Source organism: Stenella coeruleoalba, assembly GCF_951394435.1.
Source record: "Stenella coeruleoalba genome assembly, chromosome: 7".
In the NCBI taxonomy this organism is placed as follows: domain Eukaryota; kingdom Metazoa; phylum Chordata; class Mammalia; order Artiodactyla; family Delphinidae; genus Stenella; species Stenella coeruleoalba.
The window spans coordinates 16,242,422-16,265,057 of NC_137153.1; the positions used below are offsets into that span (position 1 = coordinate 16,242,422).

The 22,636-nt window shown below is 40.6% G+C and overlaps 1 protein-coding gene across 1 annotated transcript in view; it reads left to right on the forward strand.

Annotated features, from left to right (window-relative positions):
- Positions 1-1,613: 1,613 nt before the first annotated feature.
- The window catches only part of XKR6 (XK related 6), a gene marked incomplete at its 3' end in the record, with an annotated part of 270,553 nt that continues 249,530 nt past the window's right edge, over positions 1,614-22,636 (forward strand). The window contains exon 1 of the mRNA XM_079926345.1: positions 1,614-3,217. Coding sequence (XP_079782471.1) covers positions 2,484-3,217 — 734 coding nt within the window. The 5' untranslated portion in view covers positions 1,614-2,483. The remainder of the gene's footprint in view (positions 3,218-22,636) is intronic.

Below are 22,636 nucleotides of genomic sequence, written 5' to 3' on the forward strand. Positions count from 1 at the left end.
ATGATCTTTAATCTGTCCAACAACTTCTTTTTAAAATAAATTTATTTGTTTTATTTATTTATTTTTGGCTGCATTGGGTCTTCGTTGCTGCTAGCGGGATTTCTCTAGTTGCGGTGAGCAGGGGCTACTTTCTGTTGTGGTGGCAGGCTTCTCACTGTGGTGGCTTCTCTTGTTGTGGAGCATGGGCTCTAGGCACACGGGCTTCAGGAGTTGTGGCACACGGGCTCAGAAGTTGTGGCTCACAGGCTCCAGAGTGCAGGCTCAGTAGTCGTGGTGCACAGGCTTAGTTGCTCTGCGGCATGTGGGATCTTCCCAGACCAGGGCTCGAACCCGTGTCCCCTGCATTGGCAGGCAGATTCTTAACCACTGTGCCACCAGGGAAGCCCTGCCGAACAACTTTTCAAAGAAGCCACTGTTATATTCCCATTTATATAATGGAGGAAACTGGGATTTAAAGAGGTTAACTATCTTGTTCACTTTATTCATGTTTTAGTGGAACTGGGATCCAAACCTGGGCAGTCCTACTCTACACCTATGCCATCTTTTAAAGGTGTTATTAACTCAAATTCAGTAAAGAAAGAAGTAGTATCTCATCTAAATGCAGAGTAATCCTTACCTGCTGGCTATAAGTTTTACGCCCATAGGAACAAGGAGGCTTAAATTATAGTGTGAAGTAAAAGGATACCCTTATGTGACATGTTTCCAAAAGTAGATTTTGGATTATTTCTTCCCCCCCTCCCCCCTCAAATGGCAAAGGTAAAAATTCTCTTTGAGTACTTTCTGTAAACGTCTTTACAGGTTTTAGCTTGGCATAAATACCCATGAAACGTTGTGTACCAAAATGTGGAATCCTCACCTTGCCCTGCCACCCCCAAAATTTAACTAGGAGCTATAGTGTTAAATATTATATATCTCAAAATAATGATACTGAAAATTTCAAAGGCATCTTTCTTCCCCGAAACCTCAATGCCATACAAATATTACCTAATTTGTCCTATTTGAAGGAAAATTATTGGCATGATTAGAAGGTTTTACTGAAGGAAGAAGTAGACAGAATCAGAAAAATGAGCACAAAAATCCAGAGAGGTCAATGAGAAAATTCAGGGTTAGAAAATTTTTTCTTTTAACTCCAAAATGTTCCATTCACCTGATCAGTAACAATTGTGACCATGTAGCTTTCTCTATCTGGCTTCAAATATACTTTCACTAGAAGATCATTGTAATTCAAATCCATTCAGTGCTGCTTCACTTTTGTAAACTGTTAGTTAAGTAGTGTACCCTGCACCTATTTTAATCATATAGCACATTGATAACATTTTCACTTATTTAAAGCCATGTTTACTGACAGATCCTTAGCACCAAAAAAATTCTGAAAGGCAATTTTCACACATCCAAAAGCTTGAAGAAGTAACTGACACAGCTTAAACCCTGGCTAGTTCTGAATTTTCCAAGTTAAGGTCACAGAATTGAAAAACTGCATACTTAAAAAAAAAGTTGGTAGAAATACATTTTAATCGTGAAGAAAATACACTCAAGGTCACAATATGCCAATTCAGTCTTCGCTGTAATTTTCAAGACCCAATCAGGCTGGTTATCACTGGATTTTTGCCTGCACTTTTCTTAAGGGAATGGTGAAAACTTTATTGCAAAAGATGGTAAAGTTATCAGTGACAAGAAAATCAGGGGGTCAACAGAGGTAAAAGAGGGAGTTGTCTAAATAGAAGTGAGAATCAGTGTGTATGGGAATCTAAACTGACTTATACAATTTCTAAAGACCCTCAAAATAAGAAAAGGAGACAAATTTAAAAGAAAAAAAATCAAAAAAGGAAAAGAAACAGCCAAAGAGGTGAGAGACAGCCATTTTGATGGGGGGGGCGTCTAACTACACAATGAGGTCATCCTATCTCCCGGAAGTGACACGTAATCACCTGCTTTGCACTAGCTCCGCCCCTTCCCTCACAGGTCCCGCCCCTCCGCCAGCAGCCGGGAGGGTGTTAGGGGGCGTTTCTCCAGGAGGAAAGCTGTGAGCTGCGACGCTGAGGAAGGGGACCCCAAAACGTCTGGCACTGCCCCCTCCAGGGATCACTTTGGACCGCCTCACTCGGCCCAGCGGGATTCAGAAACGCCGAGGGGTCAACCTGATGGGTTTCGGGGTCAACGGAAGAGGGGAAGGGGAGCCCTGGCGGGGTGAACCCCCCGGTCCCCCGCCCAGCAGCTGAGGCACAGGAGGGCGGCCATCTTGGCCGGGAGGGTAGGGCTGGGGAGCTGCGGGCGCCGTGCGATTGGGGGGCTCGCCCGGAAGTGACGCCAACTACCCGGAAGCGGAGGGGGTTCCCTGGCCCACTCCCCCCTCGTTCGTTTGCTCCCCCGCTTCCTCCCCGCCCCCCTTCCTCTCCATTCGTTTCCCCCCCCTTTCCCTGCCTTCTCCCCCCCCCCCACCCGTCCCTCCCCCCCCAACCTCCGGAGCTGGGAAGAGAGTCAAGATGGCGGCGAAATCCGATGGCGGTGGCGTGGGGGTGGGCTTCGCCCAGCTGCACAACCTGGACGAGGCGGTGGGCAGCGGCGGCGAGGAGGACGGGGAGCCCGGGGGAGGCGGCTGCGGCGGCGGCGGCGACGGCAGCGAGCCCGGCGAGAGCAGCTCGCTGCACATCTGCCACTGCTGCAACACTTCCTCGTGCTACTGGGGCTGCCGCTCCGCCTGCCTGCGCTCCCTCCTGGGCAAGAAGCCGCGCCGCAGCGCCGCCGCCGCCGACGGGGGGGACCAGCCGCTGCAGCCGCCCGGGGCCGCCGGCCGCCACCCCCCGACGCCCTCGGCCGAGCGGCCGCAGCCGCCGCAGGTGGAGCGGCCGTGGCTCGACTGCCTGTGGATCGTGCTGGCGCTGCTAGTCTTCTTCGGGGACGTGGGCACCGACCTGTGGCTTGCCCTCGACTACTACCGCAAGGGGGACTACGTCTACTTCGGGCTGACCCTCTCCTTCGTGCTGGTGCCGTCCCTGTTGGTGCAGAGCCTGAGCTTCCGCTGGTTCGTGCAGGACTACACGGGCGGCGGGCTGGGCGCCGTGGAGGGGCTCAGCAGCCGGGGCCCCCCCATGATGGGGGCCGTCTACGGCCATGGCGCGGGGGTCCCGGCCACGCCGGGGGCGCAGCGCCTCTGCCGCCTCTCCGTGTGGATCTGGCTGTCGGTCATCCACCTGCTGCAGATGGGGCAGGTGTGGAGGTAAGAGCACTGCGGGGGTGGGGGCGGGGGCGGGGGCCTGGCCAGCTGGCCCTGCAGAGGGCCCCGCGGGCGAGGCCGGAGCCCTCCGGAGTGCGCTCCGCCCTCGAGGGGCCCCGCAGGTGGGCCCCTCGGACAGGCCTGGCACGGGGTCTTGAAGGAGGGCTTTGCCACGCACTTCCCCTGGCGTCTCAAAAAGACCATCGTGCGGTCTGGATCCCTGGCCACGCCTTTTGGCCCGGGGAGGCCCAAGTCCCGCTGTATGTCTTCATCCCTGGTTCGCACTTAGCGGAGACCCTGCCTCATCCTCCCTCTCCTCTGTCTCTGTAGATCTCTATATTCCCGTGGTCCCTTGCCCCTGTATCCCAAGGTAACCAGGCGCTAGCGCTTTTTATCTGCACCCTAGCTCGCCTCCTGGGGGAACCTTCCTTCTTCCAGCCGGTTTGCACTCGGTTTTGTGCCCCGGTGAGACACCTTCCCCTCTTTCCCCGTCTTCTCTCCGCAGTGGCCTGTGTGGGGCTCTGTGCAACTCCCCTGGCTGCCTCTCCTTTCAGTGCTCCGTTATTCCACGCCCCCTCCCCCCTTCCTGCGACCCCCATCCCCTGCAAAGGACTCCAAAGCGCTGCTCTCCTTGAAGGAAAAATGACTTTTATTGCTGGATTAGACGTGCCCTTTTCTTAGTGACAGGTAAAATTGTATAATATATGATAGGTGTAAGCGTTTGTTTTTAACTCTCAACCTCCGAAAATCACTTAGCCACCTGGACATCTCTTCTGGTGGAACGTTGTTGTTGGTAGCCAGGCCAGTGCGCAGGTGATTTATGTTTACACAAGCCCCAAGCTTAGCCCTGGGGCTCTTTCCCTTCTTGTAAATTTCCCATGTGCCAGGTGAATCCCTCAAAAACCACTTGCAGATTTTTTTTTTTTAAATAGCTTAACTTGCTAAACTAAGGAAATGATTTCATTAAAACGTTGGTAAATCTGTGCCCTCCAACTTAAATCAGCTTGAGTGTATTCTGCAAACAGTGAGTTGTGGGTGAGAGCGTTCGCAAGAAAAAAAAAATCTTAAGAGAAATTATACAGAGCTCCTCAGGTACGTTGCTTCTGTGAGAAGACATTTTGCCTACACTGCTCAGGCACCTATTCCTAGTAGGAGATATTAGGTGCTCAGAATTTCAGTTTACTGGTGTGTACTCAGGTTAACTGAAATGAAGTTCAGTGTGTTTTGAATTGTTTGTCTAGGTCTCTGTTCAGAATTTTAAATAAAAACATTTCAGAAAGCATGGGGAGGAATTAAGTCGAATCACGAAAGAACAAGAACTTTGTCCTGCAGAATTTACATGCAAATTCAGGATAGGGGACATGTGAGTGGTTCTTGATTTTTCTGGTCCTTGCAGGGTAGTTTACTGGTGTTCCTAGATTGAACCAAGCAACTTTTTTTCCTAGCTCTGTTTGTCTGAAGATAATTTATTTCCTGCTGATAGGTTTGTAAGAAGAGAAGGAATAAAATAGAAACAAAGATTATTGATTAACTTTTAGCGATTATGAGCCTAATATGGGGTCAAGGAAAATTTTGACATATGTTTTGAATTTGAAATCTAAATCTAAAAACTCCCCAGTCCATACTGAATCAAAGATAGTGTGTTTAACATAGGGGATACCTTTTTTGGTTTCTTGCAGGTTGGTAAGATGCAAAGGTATGAAGGGGAGAGGGACAAAAAGTATGGGGAGAGATTTTGAAATAGTAGTAAAATTGAACAGCATCTAATTAATAAGTAGGCTTGTACCGAAAGTCACCTATCTCTCCATGTTAGGCGTGGAGATGTGGGCAATCAAAACCTTGGTGTCAGGTTAAAATTCCTGAGAGAATTGTTTCTAATGTAATCCATCATAGATATTTATTAGCAGTAAGCTTTTGGGACATACTGAAATTGGAGTTCTGTTTCACAGATTTTTTAGGCAGAGTAATCCCGCACTATTGACCTAAACCTTAATTGTATTTGGTAAAGTAGTAGAAGTCCCGGTTGTGGACAAACTGGAAAGTATATTTTAAATATGAATTTAGCTTTTATAATTGTTTAAAACAGGGTTGTGTATTATTTTTCCAGATTTTTATTGAACTTTCAGAGTCTGTAGTGGTAAATATATATATATATATTTTTTTTTTTTTTGAAAAGATGCCTGTGATATTACTATGTCTAAAGTTTTTGGTCCTTTTTCAAGATTAGAATATATGTCTAAATATTTTATGAAGTTAAGGTATTAAAAGGCATGCTAATTCATCTAAGTTATTTATTCCAACGTACTATACTTCAAAAGAAATATTTACTGAGGAAGGATTTTATTTTTTTTCAGTAAGCTTGTTTACTTGAAATACTCCAGGAGCAGAGTCTGCTCTTTAATACCTGCTAGGCATGTGGCTTGCATGGAAATCATTCATAAGTAAAAGCTTTGGAGAAAGGTATTTATTCTTTTCTAGTTTTAATCTCTTGGCAAACTTGTCAGTGTGTATAAACATACATCATCTCAGTTTTTTCTGCAGATCTTTTGAGGTTACAGTTTGTTCCCTTAATCATATTTGCTACTTAAATTTTATTTCATGTGGTCATGTGACATAAAGGTTAGGGTCTAAGAATTTGATTTGGGCCACATTTCTAAGAAAAGATATTGGTGAAGTATGTTGTCAAAACCGATTGCATTAAACCATGAAGCGTGTCTCTTCATATGCTTTTTTTTAATGTAAAATTATTTGACTCGCGTGAACAAAAGCACAGTGCTTATTTAAGAAAAATTAGTTTCTCTTGACATTAAAGTGGTAAATTTCTATGCACGTTGCCTTTGCTATCAAGATGGAAAATACTTGACATCTCTTTCACCAAATGACTTCACAGAATGTAAGAAAATATTTTTGGCTAGGCCAGAGTTGGAGCGTGGAAGAATAGTTGCCTGTAGGATGATTTGGTTTCATGAACCTTGTTTTGCAGAGCACTACTGTGTGATTAAGGTCTGTTTAATGGATGCTTTACCTTCCCTAATTAATTACTTAACGTGGAACTTACCGTCTACCTTTATGTGCTCTGTTTTTCAGGTGCTTTTCCCAGGGATAGCGGGTCTGTGAGTCACTCATACCAGGAATAGGGGTCTCACCAGGCTTCAGTTTAGTACAATGTGTTGTTATTAGAAAGTGAGATCATTTCCTTGGAGGGTTAGAGCTTAGAAACAGGTTTGCATATTGCATTTTTGTGTGTAAATTTTTTCCTTCAGTGTATCGGCTTTTCTTTGCTTCTGTGCTACTTTTAGGGGGTGCTTAGTGTTGGCTTGGCAGTTCACTGCAGTCAAGAAGCAAGTTCTTTGACTAAAATTTCATGTAATGTCATGATGTTGTAGCCGAATCATTAATCTCCCTCTTTATGTATTTATTTTTACGGGTATGTTTTAAAGACTTAAAACTTTTAATTAAGATTAAAGCCTGAATTTTATCTGCCATTTTTAAAGTGAACGTCAGCTGTTCTTTATCTTGGGAGATGAGGTGATGGAGAAGGTTGCCTTCAAGTGAGAGGAAGGAAGCGGTGTTTCACCTGCCGTAATGGGGTCATCAGTCTGTAAACAATCTAAAGCTTTGTTGTAGCATTTTTTCCATTTCAAGACTTTGATGTAATATAGGGATACAACTCTCTAATCAGCAGCAAATGTTGCTGGGCTGGTGAAGATGCTTTTTTAACTTATCTCCCCCTACCCTCCCTCAGTGTAGGGATACTTGGAAAATTATGGGGCTTTGTTCTTACTGAATATTTTAGAATAGCGGTTCTTAACTCTGGCTGAGAATAGAACCTACTACAGCTTAAAAAATGCCTGAGCATTGCTGGACCTGCTGAGGAAGAATCCCAGGGCGGGACCCAAGCAGTCTTAGTTTTAGAAGCTCCACAGGTGATCAGATGGGCAGCCAGGCTTGAGAAGCACTTTTAGAATTGGGTTTCAGGCTTATTCCATTTCGAGATTGTTATTGGGTTTATGTTCTTAATAAATAGGATGGAACAGTCGGAAATGGAATGCTTTGGTATTGTGAAGCTTGGTTCCTGGACAACACCATAACAAAACAACTTTACCTTGGAAACATGAGTGTCTAAATACAGTACTTGGGGCTGTCTCAAGTGTATGCACTTATAGTACTCAGTGTTTTTTTCTTTGAGCCTAAGTATGGATCTTATTCTAAAAGGATTCCTAGATTCAAAGCATTCTTCAATAAATGTAGCTCACTTATCTGACTTTTATGTGATTCAAATAGCAGGTTTATGATTGTGTTGCATGTACAAGGGAAATTAATTTTGAAATGATTCTCTTAAGTAGGCTTGAGGTAAACAACGCGATTACGAGAGGTGTTGGACTAAGTGATCTGTAATGTCCCTCTAGCTCTAAGATGTTGTGATTTAGGAATGGAAATGTTACCTTTCAAATAAGAAAATTCACTCGTGGGGCCAGAATACCAGCCCTAGTCACGATAAAAGATTGTATATGTGTATTTGTGTGTGTGTGTCCGTTTGTGTAGGAGACTTTATATAGTATCGGCTTATTACTGGATGAGAATCTCTATATTGTAAAAATCTTTTTTTTTTTTTCCCATTTTGGTCCATATGTTTAATGGAATTCTGGTTCAAAAGAAACTCAGTGGGATTTTTTTGAGGGGAAACTTGAGGAAAATTGATTGGAGAAAAGTAATGTGTTTGAGTAGTCAAAAAAACCTTTCAAAATTCAAAAGAAAAGTGTTGAGAAAAATGTTCCTCTGTCAAGAAGTGAATGTGCTGTAGTGTCAGTAATTAGATCAATGTGCCACTGGCAGAGGAATTAAGCAAATAGGTGTTGAAGCAGAGTAAAGAGAGAAATTGACAGGTTTGTGGGAATTTAGTAGGTAGTAAAGGTGGCATTCCTAATCAGTGAAGGAAAAAAAGATTATTTATCAAATGATATTGAGGCAATTGACTACGCAATTGGGGGAAAAATAGCTCTCTACCTTACATAAACAAAAATTCTAAAAGAATTAAAAGTGTAAACATGAAATATTAAATTGTAAAAGCACTAGAAGAAAATGTAGGATAATAATTTTATAATCGTGAAATGGGCAAGATGCTTTGACACCATCAAGGAGAAAAGGGATAAATTCAACAACATAAAGTCTCATCTAGTTACTCCCTTCCTCCTCCCCCTACCTGAAAAATCGTGGAAATGCGTGATGAGTTGTGAGGGTAGAAGAGTTATATTTAGACAACGAGCTACTTACCTAAAGGAGAGCGAGTATGAAGAAAGCATCTCTGAAGATTATTTCTCATTTTTGAGTGAACAGAAACAGTAAAAACTTGACATCTATGGTGAATTTTCAAGGGAAGGTGATGAAAAAATGGCACACTTTGAGTAAAATTGCAAACAGTGCTGATGGATAGTATTTCCAGAATGATCTAGAAACAAAACACCAAATTTGTATTGCAGAAGGCTAGCATTCCGGAAACCTAGTAGGCACATGCCAGAAATCATGAACAGTTCATTTCTGCCTTTTAACATCATTTGCTTTGCTTTTACAAACTTTATCCCTAAAGCCAATTAGTTAGCAGTATGTAATGGATAAATTCTGGAGAGTTGGCAAGATTAGGTGGGATGCAAAAAGAAATAAACTGTCTCAATTGTTGCTATTTTCATCATGGGTTGGTTTGATTTACAGTATGCTTTCTGCAAACAAGATTGTGGTTAAAACTTTACTCCTTGTGATACTCTGTTTACCTAGTTCCCAGTCAGAAATTGTGAATTTCAAAGAATTAATTTTTTTTAAATCATGAAAATATAGCCTTGTTTAAAAAGTTCACTGACTTTTGTTTTTTGCCGAAAGACAATCCACTATTTACCACTACTGGAGATACTCAAACAAAACAAAACAAAAACGAAGAAAAACACCACAGGGCACAGCAATAGTATAAAGGGAACATTGGAGTTAAGAAATCAGGTTTATCATTCTGCAAGTTCAAAAAAATCTCTGGCCTCCATTTCCTCATATTTATCAAATAAGGAGTTAAACTAATTGATCTTTCAGGTCCCTCAATTTTAGAAAGTCTATTATGCTATAGGTATTAGCACTCCGAAGTTTTAAACAAGGAATTTCAGACTCTAGTTTGAACAATTAAAATATTTAAAAATGTGGATTTCTTAGGAACTGCTTTGAAGTCCTATCATGTATTATTTTGACTTATTAATTTAAAAAATTTTCATCACTTGTAATCACTTTGCTACCTATAGAGGCATTATGTATATATTACTAGCTAATGTCAAAATTTATAGCAGATAAGACTTTCTGAAAAACTTGGTATCCTGGTTTATTAGCTACTTTTGGGCACTTGCAATTTCAGCTAAAATTACGTTAAGGTGTCCTTTTATAATCCTATGTTTAAAATTTTTTACTGTCAGGTTAAGCTAAAGCAATGCATATATCTAACATATATTTTGGAGGTTTTTCTGAGTCGTTTACCTAGATTAATTTCTAATTGGGGAGGAACCTCAAAATCTCCTACTGCAATTTATCGTTTGATATGTATTCTCTAACTTTGAAAAGTTACTGTTTGTAAAATTTTTTTTTTTAATGATAGCTTTTCTGTCAGTTGTGAGCTGTTTTAGGAAATGATTCTAAGTGAGTTTTTTTTGTGTTTTGTATTTTATTAGATTAAGGTATAGGTACTTTTTTGGTTTAAGTTGAATTTGGGGAAAAAACGTGATTTGTTTGAAGGATTCAGTGAATATTACTATGACAAGAACACATTTGTACATAAAATTCAGCTTTAGGTTTTTTTCTGTATGTCTAACGTAGGTGGATCTTGGTATATTGCATTACTGTATTTTAATATACTTTAAAACAAATGACAGTATCCTAAGGTATTTTGTATATTGCTAACAAAAAGGGTCTTTACGAGTATATTGCTTTTATCCTGAAATATCAAACAAGTGGTTTTAAAAATAACTTTTGTATGCAATATTTTGGTCTTTTTTCTTTTTAATTGTGAGAAAGCTATTTCTGTTTTATATTGGTCATTAATATACAGGGCATGGATTATATGTCCATCAAATCATTTCTAGGAAGAAATTTGAATATTCAGTTCACAGAAAGGTAAACATATCAGTTTTCTTCACAGCATCCTGGGAAGGGAGGAAGAGTTGATAGTTATTGTTTACCCTGGCCAGATGTTCTCAAAGAATCATAGGTACATGAAGTAGAAAGTTTCTCTTTGACCATTATGTCCGCTTTTTCATTCTGTCTTAAACATACTGTACACATGAAGAAAGACGGCAGAGGTGAGGAAGACACCAAATTCATGGCTTGGAAAGCCTGGTGATAAAATAGAGCCGGCAGGAAATTAGGAACCCAGGCCCTTCCAGACAGCAGACACTTTCTGCTTTCTCTCTTTGGCTGTGTTTCTTAGAGTGGTCAGAGAACCTCTTGTATTAGGATAGGCCTGGGGCTTGTTAGAATGCAGATTTGTGGGTCTACTATGGGCTTAAAGAATCAGAACCTCAGGGAGTTGGACCAGGGAATGTGTATTTTTGCTCTCTTTATTATGGAAACTTTTAAGCATACAGGGAAATAGAGGAGTATATTGAACACCCAGTACCAACTACTTGGATTCTGTAATTAACATAGATAGCTTTATGTGTGTTTAACATGTGTCATGAGGTTGCACCTCTCCATACTTTGCCTCAAATACTAAATAATTAGACTAATTCTACATAGCTATAATACTATTATCCCATCTTAGAAAATTCATGGTAATCCCATAATTATTCCATAATTGAAGAAAATCATCTAATAGTTGTTTCACGTTCAGATTTGCTCATTTGTCGCCAACAATGTCTTTTATAGGTTTTCTCCCTCCCAACACGGCTTAATCAAAATTGCTTAATCAGCATTGCTTTTATGTTTCTTTAATGCTAGAACAATTCTTAAATTTTTCTTTTCTTCATGATGTTAACTTTTGCAGAGTCTGGGCCACTTCTCTTGTATGTTCCGTATTTTGGATTGCCTGATTGTTTCCTCCAAGTTTGATCTGCCCTCTGTATTTCGGGTAAACTTGAAGGTGCTTCTAGGGGCTTGATTATATTCAGACTACATAGTGTTGTCAGAAGTACTGCTTTCCACTTCATATTTGCATCATATCACATTATAACATGATTCATCTCACTGTTCGTGATGCTAAGTTTTATCTCTTGGTTAGGGTTCTGACTGCCAGATTCTTCTGTATAAAGGTACATTTTCCCCTTTGCAGTCAGTAAGTCACTTGTGGAGTAAGACTTTTGGCAAGGTGTCAAGGCCTATTTCCTGACAACCTTTTACCTAATAGTTTTAGTGGCCATTGAGAATCCTTGCCTGAATCAATTATGAATTGCTGGTGGGAGGTGGGATTTGTATTTTAAACAAGCTCCCTAGGCGTTCTTAGCTCTCTAAAGTTGGAGAGCCATTGCTGTACTGGAATCAGGAACTGAGAGTTAAAGAAAAAAAAAATCCGTCCTGAAGAAGTTACTATGAATCTAGGCACTGGTGGGTTTTCAGCTGGTTGTCAGTAGACAGAGTTTAAACTTCATGTTAGTTTTGGAGGAACAAATTTGAAATATGTCTCATGTGTTCTCTGTATGTAACAGCAATAACCTGATATAAGGGCTAATATAACAGGTTACAGTGTATGACTCAAAGGAGAGTGGAGGATGCATAGAAATTACTAAGGTGGAAAGGAAACAATATTAGAAATTCTTTTTTTACAAATGTCTCGTTTAAATTTTTGTAAGTTTTTTTGGTGCCCATTTTCAGATGAAGAAATGGGTTTAGAGAGGTTAAGTAATCTGATAAGTCACTGGTGACTGGTGGAGGAAAGTTTTGAAGCCAGATCTCACTGACGGCAAAATATATGCAGTTTTCTATATCTCTTGTAAGGATCCGGAGCCTCTTCTCACTAATTACTTTACTTTACTTTGGGACTTCGCTGTTTTGGCTTATTGAAAGTGGAGGAATGATATTCTTGAACCACTGGGGCCTCTTCATGTACACGCTGAGGTTCTTTGAGACCTCTGATTTCAACTCTAGTGTATTAAACTCTGCAGACAAGATGCACCCATATGTTGATTCTCTGTTTACCTGTTGGAAATACCAAGAGTAGTAGCTCTTTCCTTAAGGTTATAAAGCAGTTTTCAAACTTGACTGTGCTTTGGGGTCACCTGGGGAGTCAGATATTTGGGTTTTACCATAAGAGATTATGATCCAGTAGGTCTGGGATGGGCCTTAGAATCTATTTTAAAAAGCCTGTGTTTTCAGAAAGATCCCCAAGCAGTGCACAGACAGGGATGAGAACCACATTTCTATAGGCTGATTTCTACCAATATTTACAGCGGTAGTTCTCCGGGAGAAGGAGTTTATATTAGAATCACTTGGGAATATTTTTTTGTGTGTGTGAACTTGAGCACTAGGCATATCAGATATAGAGGGGTGGAATGAATAAAGGAAGCTCTGATGATGATTTTAATGGAACACCAGTTTTAATGGAAACAGTCTCTGGTTGGACCGTACTCTTAGCTGGAATGGTTGGTGAAAGTGTGTATTAATCAAATGGTAGCTATATTTGCCATATACTATGGCATATGGGTTATACATAAGTTTTAGAATACTGTAAAGGCATTTTACGTTAAAACTGTACAGCATATAATTGAATATTCTTTTGATTCAGAAGCTTCTTTGGAAGTTTGAAGTACTTCAAGGTCATTATTAACACAAATGATCACTGTTGGTGCTCTAAAAGTGCCAGGTTAGAGGCATTTCATTATGTTGGGAAAATTGATACTCAGTGCAGAGTGAATTTCATGGCTCAGATTTTCAGAAATGTTATATTTGTTAAAATTGGTGCCAAGGATAGGATTCCTAAAAAGAAACTGGTGAATGAAAGGGGAGAAGTGTCCTAATAGGTATTAAATAGGTGTCATTAGAGACAGGAATGAAGGAAGCAGAGAAGGAAAATGACCTAACTACATTTTGCTTGATGGATTCACGGGGAGGAATAGCTAGGGGAGGGGTTGGGAAGGGGTTTTACAGTCTTTACTCTTCCCTGCTGTAAGTTATTTAGTACAGTGGATCAACAGGGACCCCTAAACTCTACATACACCAAAATAACATCCTTTGAGCTCCATCTAGCAATGGAGCTCAAATGTGGCAGTGGTGAGAAAACCCAGGCTCCTTGTAACTCGGAAGCTCAAGGTCAGAACCTCTAGGAGAGAAAACAGCTGGCAGAGAGGGACACAGGATGTATGGGCAGGCACACCGTACACTGGGTTGGATCCTCTGTGATTCTGGATAAAAATGAACAGAACTCCAAATCTGTCATTTTGCTTGGTTATAAGGAACACAGCTTTTGAGTAGTAAACTAAATAGTAGTTATAAATAGCCCTGTTATAATAGTAGTTATTAATAGCCCTGTATGTTTAGGATGCTGCCATTTTGCCTTTTGTAAGGCAGTTTTCATTAAAGCTTTCTCTGAAGGAAAAGATATGCATTCCAATAGAGAAATTATGTATTCAAAATTTAAGCAACCTCAGATGGCTTTGCTTAGACCTAGTGCGTGATGGCGCGTTTTGGGGTTGGAAGAAAAGAGAAGCAACATGAAGGACTTTTTACTCTGTTCACAAATTAAACAAAAGTTATCAAAACGAAGCTGAAGTTAAAAGCAATTACATTGTAAATTTGGAAAAATAGAGAATTACAACATGTTTATAGCATTTGTGGACCGTATTTGTGGTTTCCACTATTTGATAGGGACCACATAATTTTTAGGTAGTTTTCAAGATGTAGTCTAGGATTAAATGAGATGGTATTTGTCAGGCATGTTACAAGATTTTGAATAGGGCCCTGTGAGATTGGAATGTGTCATTCTATTTGTTTGGCATCTGCAATTCACTCTCTCAATTCGTGGTATAATCATATCTACCATAATGTGATAGTCCTGAAAACCCTCTCATTCTGTAAAATCACACAATGCAAACAACAGGGCTGTGGGAAAAATAGGATTAAGGCTAGACTACTTAAAACCATGTGACTTTGTAACCAGAACACTAACAAAACAATGACAATCCAAATATTAGCACCATAGTATCGGGGACATTTGCACTCAGCTTCATATCCAGATGGTTCAAGGCCTTATTTTATCCTGGGACATGCTTTTCCTTCTTTGATATGTAGATTCTTGTAGGTATTAGCTTCTACTGGAGGCCATTTTCACCAAAATTGAAGCTGTGGTCCAGGGTTTAGCCTTCATGTGTGCCCACAGCATCACTAGGTAGAGGAAAGGATAAGGAATATGGAAGACACTAAACCAGCCACCACTGCTTGTACAAAAGGAAGGTATTTTGGTAAGATTCTCACCGGTTTTCTTATTCTTGTTTTTTCCTAAGTCTTTATTATTTGTGAAAAATCTTGCCCTTGATAGCTTCAAAACATTAACATGCTGGGAAGAATCACTTACAAACCAAAACTATTTCCCCATTATACTATTGTCGTTCCCATTTTGCCAGTCATGTGTGAAATAATACATGTTACGGGAGCATGCATTGTGGCATAACTGACATGTTTTTGAATCTGTGATGGTGTCAAGATGCAGCTCTTGGAGTTGTCAAGGTTCTATTGTTTTGCGAAGTTCTAGTTTTGGAGATAGTACAGCGTTTCAAGGTTAAGTGAAAGTTATTCTTCTCATGCTTTGTTGGCCTTTATATACAATAAAGAAATGAAGAGGGGCTATTTCAATCCACTTTTAAATTTCTGCTTCTGTAACATAGTCATTGGATGGAATGAGCTAATGTCTCAATGCCACATCAGCCCTTGAACTACATGTATGGAGCAGGAATGGCTTTAAATTTCGGCCCATTTGAAATGTAGTTATAGTGAGGCTTTATATTAAAATTCATCTGAGTGTACAGTAAATGGAAAAAAGAGCAACAGTAGCCAGTTGTCAAGGAAAAAACTGATGGGTTTAACAAACACGGCTTTCAGCAATATAAACAATCTGTTTTCATAGGGTGGTTTTGTTTTGTTTTAGGATTGGGAAAATGTCCACATTAAGTCGAAGTTAGTAAAATGTGAAAGGCAGCAAATATACAATGTGTATGTTGAGTATTACAGTGTTTTTCTTCACTAACTGTAATAACAAACATTTCAGTGGCTTAACACAAGAGGTGTATTGTCTTCTGTGGGTGGTCCTGGCTGATCATGGCTTTAGCATCCTTTAGAGACTCAGCGCCCTCAGCATTCAGCCAGAGAAAGGAAAGAAAATATGGAGAAAGCACAACTGCTTCTTAAAAGCCCTGGCTTGAAGTGACTCACATCACTGGTGCTATCATCCCACAGGGAGAACAGCCCTGTGACTACGCCCATATAAACGGAAGCCGGGGGAATGTGGTCCTGCCCAGGGAACAGCTTTGTACTACAGAAGAGGGAGCTTGTGTTTTGTTGACTAGAGACTGAGGAAGAAACAATTCTCTACTTAGGTCAGGTATTCTCCGGATTAGATGGAGGGAGGGAGGGAGGGAGGGAGGGAGGGAGGGAGTGTGTGTGTGTGTGTGTGTGTGTGTGTGTGTGTGTGTGTGTGTGTAATGTAAATTGCTATTGATTGGAACATAAAAGAGACAATTCCTTTTAAAACTTTGATTTATATTTAATATTTTAGGATTTGCTAGCCATGTCAGGTGTCTCATTTTACTTTTTTTAAAAATCTTTATTGGAGTATAATTGCTTTACAGTGTTTTAGTTTCTGCTGTACAACAAAGTGAATCAGCTATATGTACACATATATCCCCATATCTCTTCCCTCTTGAGCCTTCCTCCCACCCTCCCTATCCCACCCCTCTAGGTCGTCACAAAGCATCGAGCTGATCTCCCTGTGCTATGCAGCAGCTTCCCACTAGCCATTTATTTTACTCTTAAAAATGTCAAAACTGTTCTTAGCCTGAGTGGCATACAAACACAGGTCAACCCTATTTTAACTGGTCAGGTAAAACAAGTAACTCTATTTAAATTAACTTTTAAAAGTAACAACTACGTTTAATAATTTTAAGTGTGATCTGTGCTAAATATACTAAATTAAAATATAATGAAATGGTACAACTAGAGTTTTGAATAATTTTTCTTCAGATGAGATTTCATTGAGGTAAAAATGGCCTTCATAGACTAAATAAAAAGTACTGTAGCCTTGTCAGTGTTTCATGTCTTAAATAGATCATCTGGTTTAGGACAGTTTGGGATCTTGACATGTGCTCACAGAGGTTGTAACTTTAACAAAACTGTGTCCCATACTTAGGGAACTTGTTGGCTTCTATTCCCCAAATAACTGCCCCCCAAAATCACTCCTTGTTTTTTGTCTTTTAATTGTACAGGCCACCAAATAAATACGTGTGCAAAATTCATACCTAAATTTGGAGATTTACACTAAAACTTTGTTAGTAAAACTGATTGGATTCTATTTGTTTTGCGTGTTAATAATCACTGGGAATGGATTAAAATTATCTAAAAATTCCTTATAAAGGTGTTAAAGCATCTAAATATGATTTAAAGTAAAACTGAAATGTTTTCATCAAAACACGTCGATATGTTTTATAAGTTCTTCTAGAAATCATAAAATATTATAATATAGAGACCTGTTAGTCTAGTAGTGAAGGTTTAACGGTCAACTGTTTTAAGATGCTTGTTCTGTTAATTCCAAATATGACTTAGGTTACATTTTCTGGTATTCTTTGTTTTTTGTTTTTGCCTTTTTTTTGCGGTACGCGGGCCTCTCACTGTTGTGGCCTCTCCTGTTGCGGAGCACAGGCTCTGGACGCGCAGGCTCAGCGGCCATGGCTCACGGGCGCAGCTGCTCCGCGGCATGTGGGATCTTCCCGGACTGGGGCACGAACCCGTGTCCCCTGCATTGGCAGGCGGACTCTGAACCACTGCGCCACCAGGGAAGCCCCCCATTTTCTGGTATTCTTAATTGGCTTTTAAAAAGTAGGTTGCTAAAGCATTAAAATAATAAATATGCGTATTTATTTAGAGGCTATTTAATAATTAAAGTTTCTCTACATAATATTATCACCAGGTGAGACTGTACCAGGGTCTAGATGAGGATCCTTTTTTTTTCCTTACAAAGCCAAAATCTGTGACCTGTATGGCTAGTACATAATTAATATCTTCTCAACTATTGTGCTTGAGAGATAAAACAGCAAATTATAATTAGAATAAAAATCAGACACTGAAACCTTTAATAGGAGCTGTATGGTGTTACAGGTCAAATACGCACTACTTGAGATAAAATTTTTTGCCTGGTTGATCTTATTAATATAATTTTAATACTTTTAGTGTGTTTACTTATATTATCTGGTGCTGGCTTAGTCTTTCACTCCCAATATTGCATCTGTTGTATCCAGACAACATTGCCCAGACTACAAGCAGACGTGACTCCCCAGTGTCATAAGAAGCCACTGGGTGACCCTGTCTGAGCTTGATCAAAATAATTACTGTTACGTCCAGGGATTCCAGAATGTAATACTGCTGCAGATGTTAAAATGCTTACACTGTGTTTAGAAACTTACTCCTAAGCCTTTTCAGTTTTCAATTCATAAGCCCACTTGGGTGGATGCTCCAAAATTTTACTTAGTGACATTGTAGTAATATTAATCCACACAGATTGTAGGACTTCTCAAGACCAAAGGAAAAATGAATTGCTAAACTTCACGATAGTCTTAAATAATAGTGTTTAAAAAATCCAACAGGGACTTCCCTGGTGGCGCAGTGGTTAAGAAGCCACCTGCCAATGCTGGGGACACGGGTTCGATCCCTGGTCTGGGAAGATCCCACATGCCACGGAGCAACTAAGCCCATGTGCCACAACTACTGAGCCTGTGCTCTAGAGCCCATGAGCCACAGCTACTGAAGCCTGCGTGCCTAGAGCCCGAGCTCTGCAACAAGAGAAGCCACTGCAATGAGAAGCCCGCACACCGCAAGGAAGAGTAGCCCCTGCTCTCCGCAACAAGAGAAAGCCTGCGCGCAGCAATGAAGACCCAAAACAGCCAAAAAATATAAAATAAATCATTTATATAAAAAAAATATATGCAGGGCTTCCCTGGTGGCGCAGTGGTTGAGAGTCCGCCTGCCGATGCAGGGGACACGGGTTCGTGCCCCGGTCCGGGAAGATCCCACATGCCACGGAGCGGCTGGGCCCGTGAGCCATGGCCGCTGAGCCTGCGCGTCCGGAGCCTGTGCTCCGCAGCGGGAGAGGCCACAGCAGTGAGAGGACCGTGTACCGCAAAAAAAAAAAAAAAAAAAAAAAAAAAAAAAATATATATATATATATATATATATGCACAAAAAAATTCCAACAAATAATACTTCACACTAATTAAGATGGCTCCTAACTACATCTGAAACTAGCATGATATTGTAAATCAACTATACTTCAATAAAAAAAAAGATGGCTCTTATCAAAAACCCTGAAAATAACAAGTATCGGTGAGGATGTGGAGAAATTGGGACCCTTGTGCACTGTTGCTGGGAATGCAAAATTATGTAGCCATCATGGAAGCAGAACGGTGGTTTCTCAAAAAATTGAATATAGAATTATATATGATCCAGCAATTCCACTTCTGGGTGTCTACCATAAAGAACTGAAAACAGGAGCTTGAAGAGATTTGTACAACATGTTCATAGCAGCATGATTCATAGTAGCCAAAAGGTGGAAACAACCCCACTGTCCGCAGATGGATGAGGAGGTGAAATGTAGCACCCATGTGTAATGGAATATTATTCAGCCTTTATGAAGGATGGATATTCTAACACATGATACAGCATTGGATGAACCTTGGTGACATTATGCTAAGTGACATAAGCTGGTAAAAAAAAGGGCAAATACTGTATGATTCTACTTTTATGAGGTAACTAGAGTAGCCACACTCAGAGAGACAGAAAGAATGGTGGTTGCCAGGCCCTGGCAGGGGGGTAATGGGAAGTTAGTTTCAGTCTGGGAAGATGAAAAGAGTTCTGTGGATGGATGGTGGTGATGGTTGCACAGCAGTGTGAATGGACTTAATGCCTCTGAACTGTGCACTTAACAATGGTTAAGATAGTAAAGTTTATGTCATGTGCATTTCATCAAAATTTAAAAAAATCAACGGACCTTTCGGATAGTTTTATTTCGTCATAGTCCTACTCACTGATTAAACACAGAAAACAAATGAACAAACAAAATCTTTTTCTCTTCCTTGCCCAGTACTGTTGTTAATTTAAAAAACAGAAGTAATATTAATTATGTCCCCACAGCCAATCCATTTGGATCAAGGCATACTGCTTTTTTTTTTTTAGTAAATTTATTTTTTATTTTTACTTTTGGCTGCATTGGGTCTTTGTTGCTGCACACGGGCTTTCTCTAGTTGTGTTGAGCGGGGGTTACTCTGTTGTGGTGCGTGGGCTTCTCATTGTGGTGGCTTCTCTTGTTGCAGAGCACGGGCTCTAGGGGTGTGGGCCTCAGTAGTTGCAGCACACGGGCTCAGTAGTTGTGGCACGCGAGCTCTAGAGCGCAGGCTCAGTAGTTGTGGCTCACGGGGCCAGCTGCTCTGGGGCATGTGGGATCTTCCTGGACCAGGGCTTGAACCCACGTCCCCTGCATTGGCAGGCGGATTCCCAACCACTGCGCCACCAGGGAAGCCCCAAGGCATACCTCTTACCAGTGTTCTAGTCACACTGTGCAGGGGGGCACCGGCTTCAATTGTGTTACCTAAAAATATTATTTTGAAATTGGTCCCTTCCACTTCTACGGCACAGTGCAACCGTTGTCCGGTAAGAAGTTAGTGTTCGTCTTCACAGTGATACTCATAGTCTCAGATTGGAAAATGAGAACCCAAGTGTTTTTAAATCTGAAATGACTCCAGTAAAGGATGGGTAGGTAGTATTTTAAATCAAAAGAGAGCTCTTCTGAGTTCTCTCTCCTACAGCCTGACCTGTGGTGATGAGGCACTGCCTGTAAGGAGGGCCAGAGAAGCCCAGGCCTTCAGAGCATGCCTTTTGGAGGCCAAGTGCTGGGTCTCAAGCCTGCCCTGGACCAGCTCTTAACTGGTTACAGTTATTTAACCACTCTGTTCTTGGGTTTCCTCACAGGTAAAATGGGGCTTATTTTGGGTAGAAAGATCAGGAACAGCTTTGTGGAGGAGGATATTACTACCTTACAGGGTTGTTTTGAGAATTAAGACTTAATACATGTAAAGTCTGAGGATAAAGCTTTGATACACTTACTTACTAAATGTTAGATATTAACAGCTTTTTCTACCTGGCCCACAGGATTGAAAATTGTACCAGGCATTGATAAGGTTCTACCTGGCCAAATTTTCTTTCTTTATTTAACTGTATCCAACCCTCTTTCTACACGTAGAAATATGCCTTGCTTAGGTGTTCAAAGTAAATCCTCCAAATAAAAATGTGATATTGTTAAAGCAGTTTGAACTGTGTATCTATTAAATGATTGTAAGTGAAATGATTGTAAGTTCTCATTGTAAGTGAAACCAGGGAGAAAACTATGGTCACTTTGTAATTTATTTACATATTGATAAATGCTTGAATAAAAAGTGGATTGTCCATGTTCAAAAATACATTAGGTAGGCAGTCTTTTGAAACAGTCTTGTCTAAATGTCAAAACATATTATCTAGCACCCAAAAAATCTAAAATGTTTATATGAGCTTTCTTAAGGAAAAAAATGTTATTATGAAATATGCATGTATAAACTTTTGATGGATAAAGAGTTTACCACCCTTTAGTTGATAAGGAAAATATTACGTATAAATGGTGTAACTATGCAACAATTCTTTAAAATCCCCTCAGTAAAGAAAGATGTTAACCAGCCATTTTACACCCTTTCCAAACAACATTGACAGATCTTCGTTCTGTGAACCTGTCAGCAGATCAAAGACCTTCAGTGGTCCCTGTTTGTTCACAGAATGTACCCCAAACTTCTAAACCCAAAGTGCTAAGTACATGGTTCCAGAAGACTTTTCTAACCCCATATTTCATTCCCTCATTACTCCACTGTCCCATTTTCATAATGAAACATTCTTACAACACTATTTCAACCAAACTGTTCTCATGCTCTTTACTGTTTGTCTCCGTGCAACCTTGTCTCTATTGCAACCTTGGAAACAGCCTTAGCAATTTGGGGAGACGTTTGCTGGTGACCGTCTCCCAGGGTCTGGTTGTTTCAGGCGGTGGTTTTGATCTCTTGCCTGGGAAATGTTACACAAACTGGAAGTATGTAGAGGTTTATTTTAGTCTGTTCTCTATGTGTGGTAGCTACAGTCCAGGTGGGAATTGGTAGATTAATAATCAGTTACTTGCTTTTCATAAAGAAGGCATCTGTCAACTTGTAGTCCAGCTGTTAACCTTAGATGTGTCTTCTCTAGCTAGATGCCTGTTCTGTGGGCGACTGGTCTCCTGTAGGCTCAGGCAGAACCAAAACCAGTCAAAAACTGGAGAATTAAAGAGCAGAGGAAGAGTTCACTTGGTACTTCAGCAACTGTCTGTAAGTGCTTTGTCTCACTCCTATTTACAGCCAAAATTACAGTAAAACTAGAAGTTTTTTGTTTGATCCAAGCTCCTCTCCCATTTCTTATTTTTTTCTAACCTCTCAGATGTTTGTACTTGAAAACTTGGTATTTTTTAAAGTGATTTCTCCACGGTTGGGATATTTTGTATCCTTTTTTTCTCAACTTTAATGTGTGTATATAACAAGTTCCTTTTTGATTGGAATTCAGGTTGTACTCTTCCCTAAGCCTGATGACCACATAAGTAAGACTATTTAATGAAGTTATCCATTTTTAATATACTAATTTGGGGGGCCCACTTGTAATTTTCAAAGTTTCATAATATTATATTATTAATCCTTGAGGTTGTTACAGGTCACTCGATCCCAGAGCTGATAAACTTTTGAAAGATTAGACTAGAGGCGCTAATTCATTGTTGAGCATGTGAAATTACTGATTTGACTGGAATACATATCTGTGGTCTGTTTTTGGTAATTCTGCCTGTAATGGTGTTCATTAGGGTAACCTGTCTCTCTGTAGGACGGTTTCCTACTACTTCTGCCTGTTGGTTGGAAGACCTGGCTTCCACCTGGCCTCTGTGGCTCGGTACCCTGCTCTCTGTGCTGTAGTCAGCTCTCGCCTCTGTTATAAAACCAAGTGTGATGGGATCAGTTCTGTGTAGCTTACAGTTAAGAAGGACCTCAGACTTCAGGCTTTCTATGTCAGAGAGGCCTCAGCTGGGCAGTACCTTGGAGTGTACATTAGCCCATTGTATTAGTTTCCTCCTAAGGCTGATGTGACAAAGTGTCACCAGTGGGGTGGCTTAAA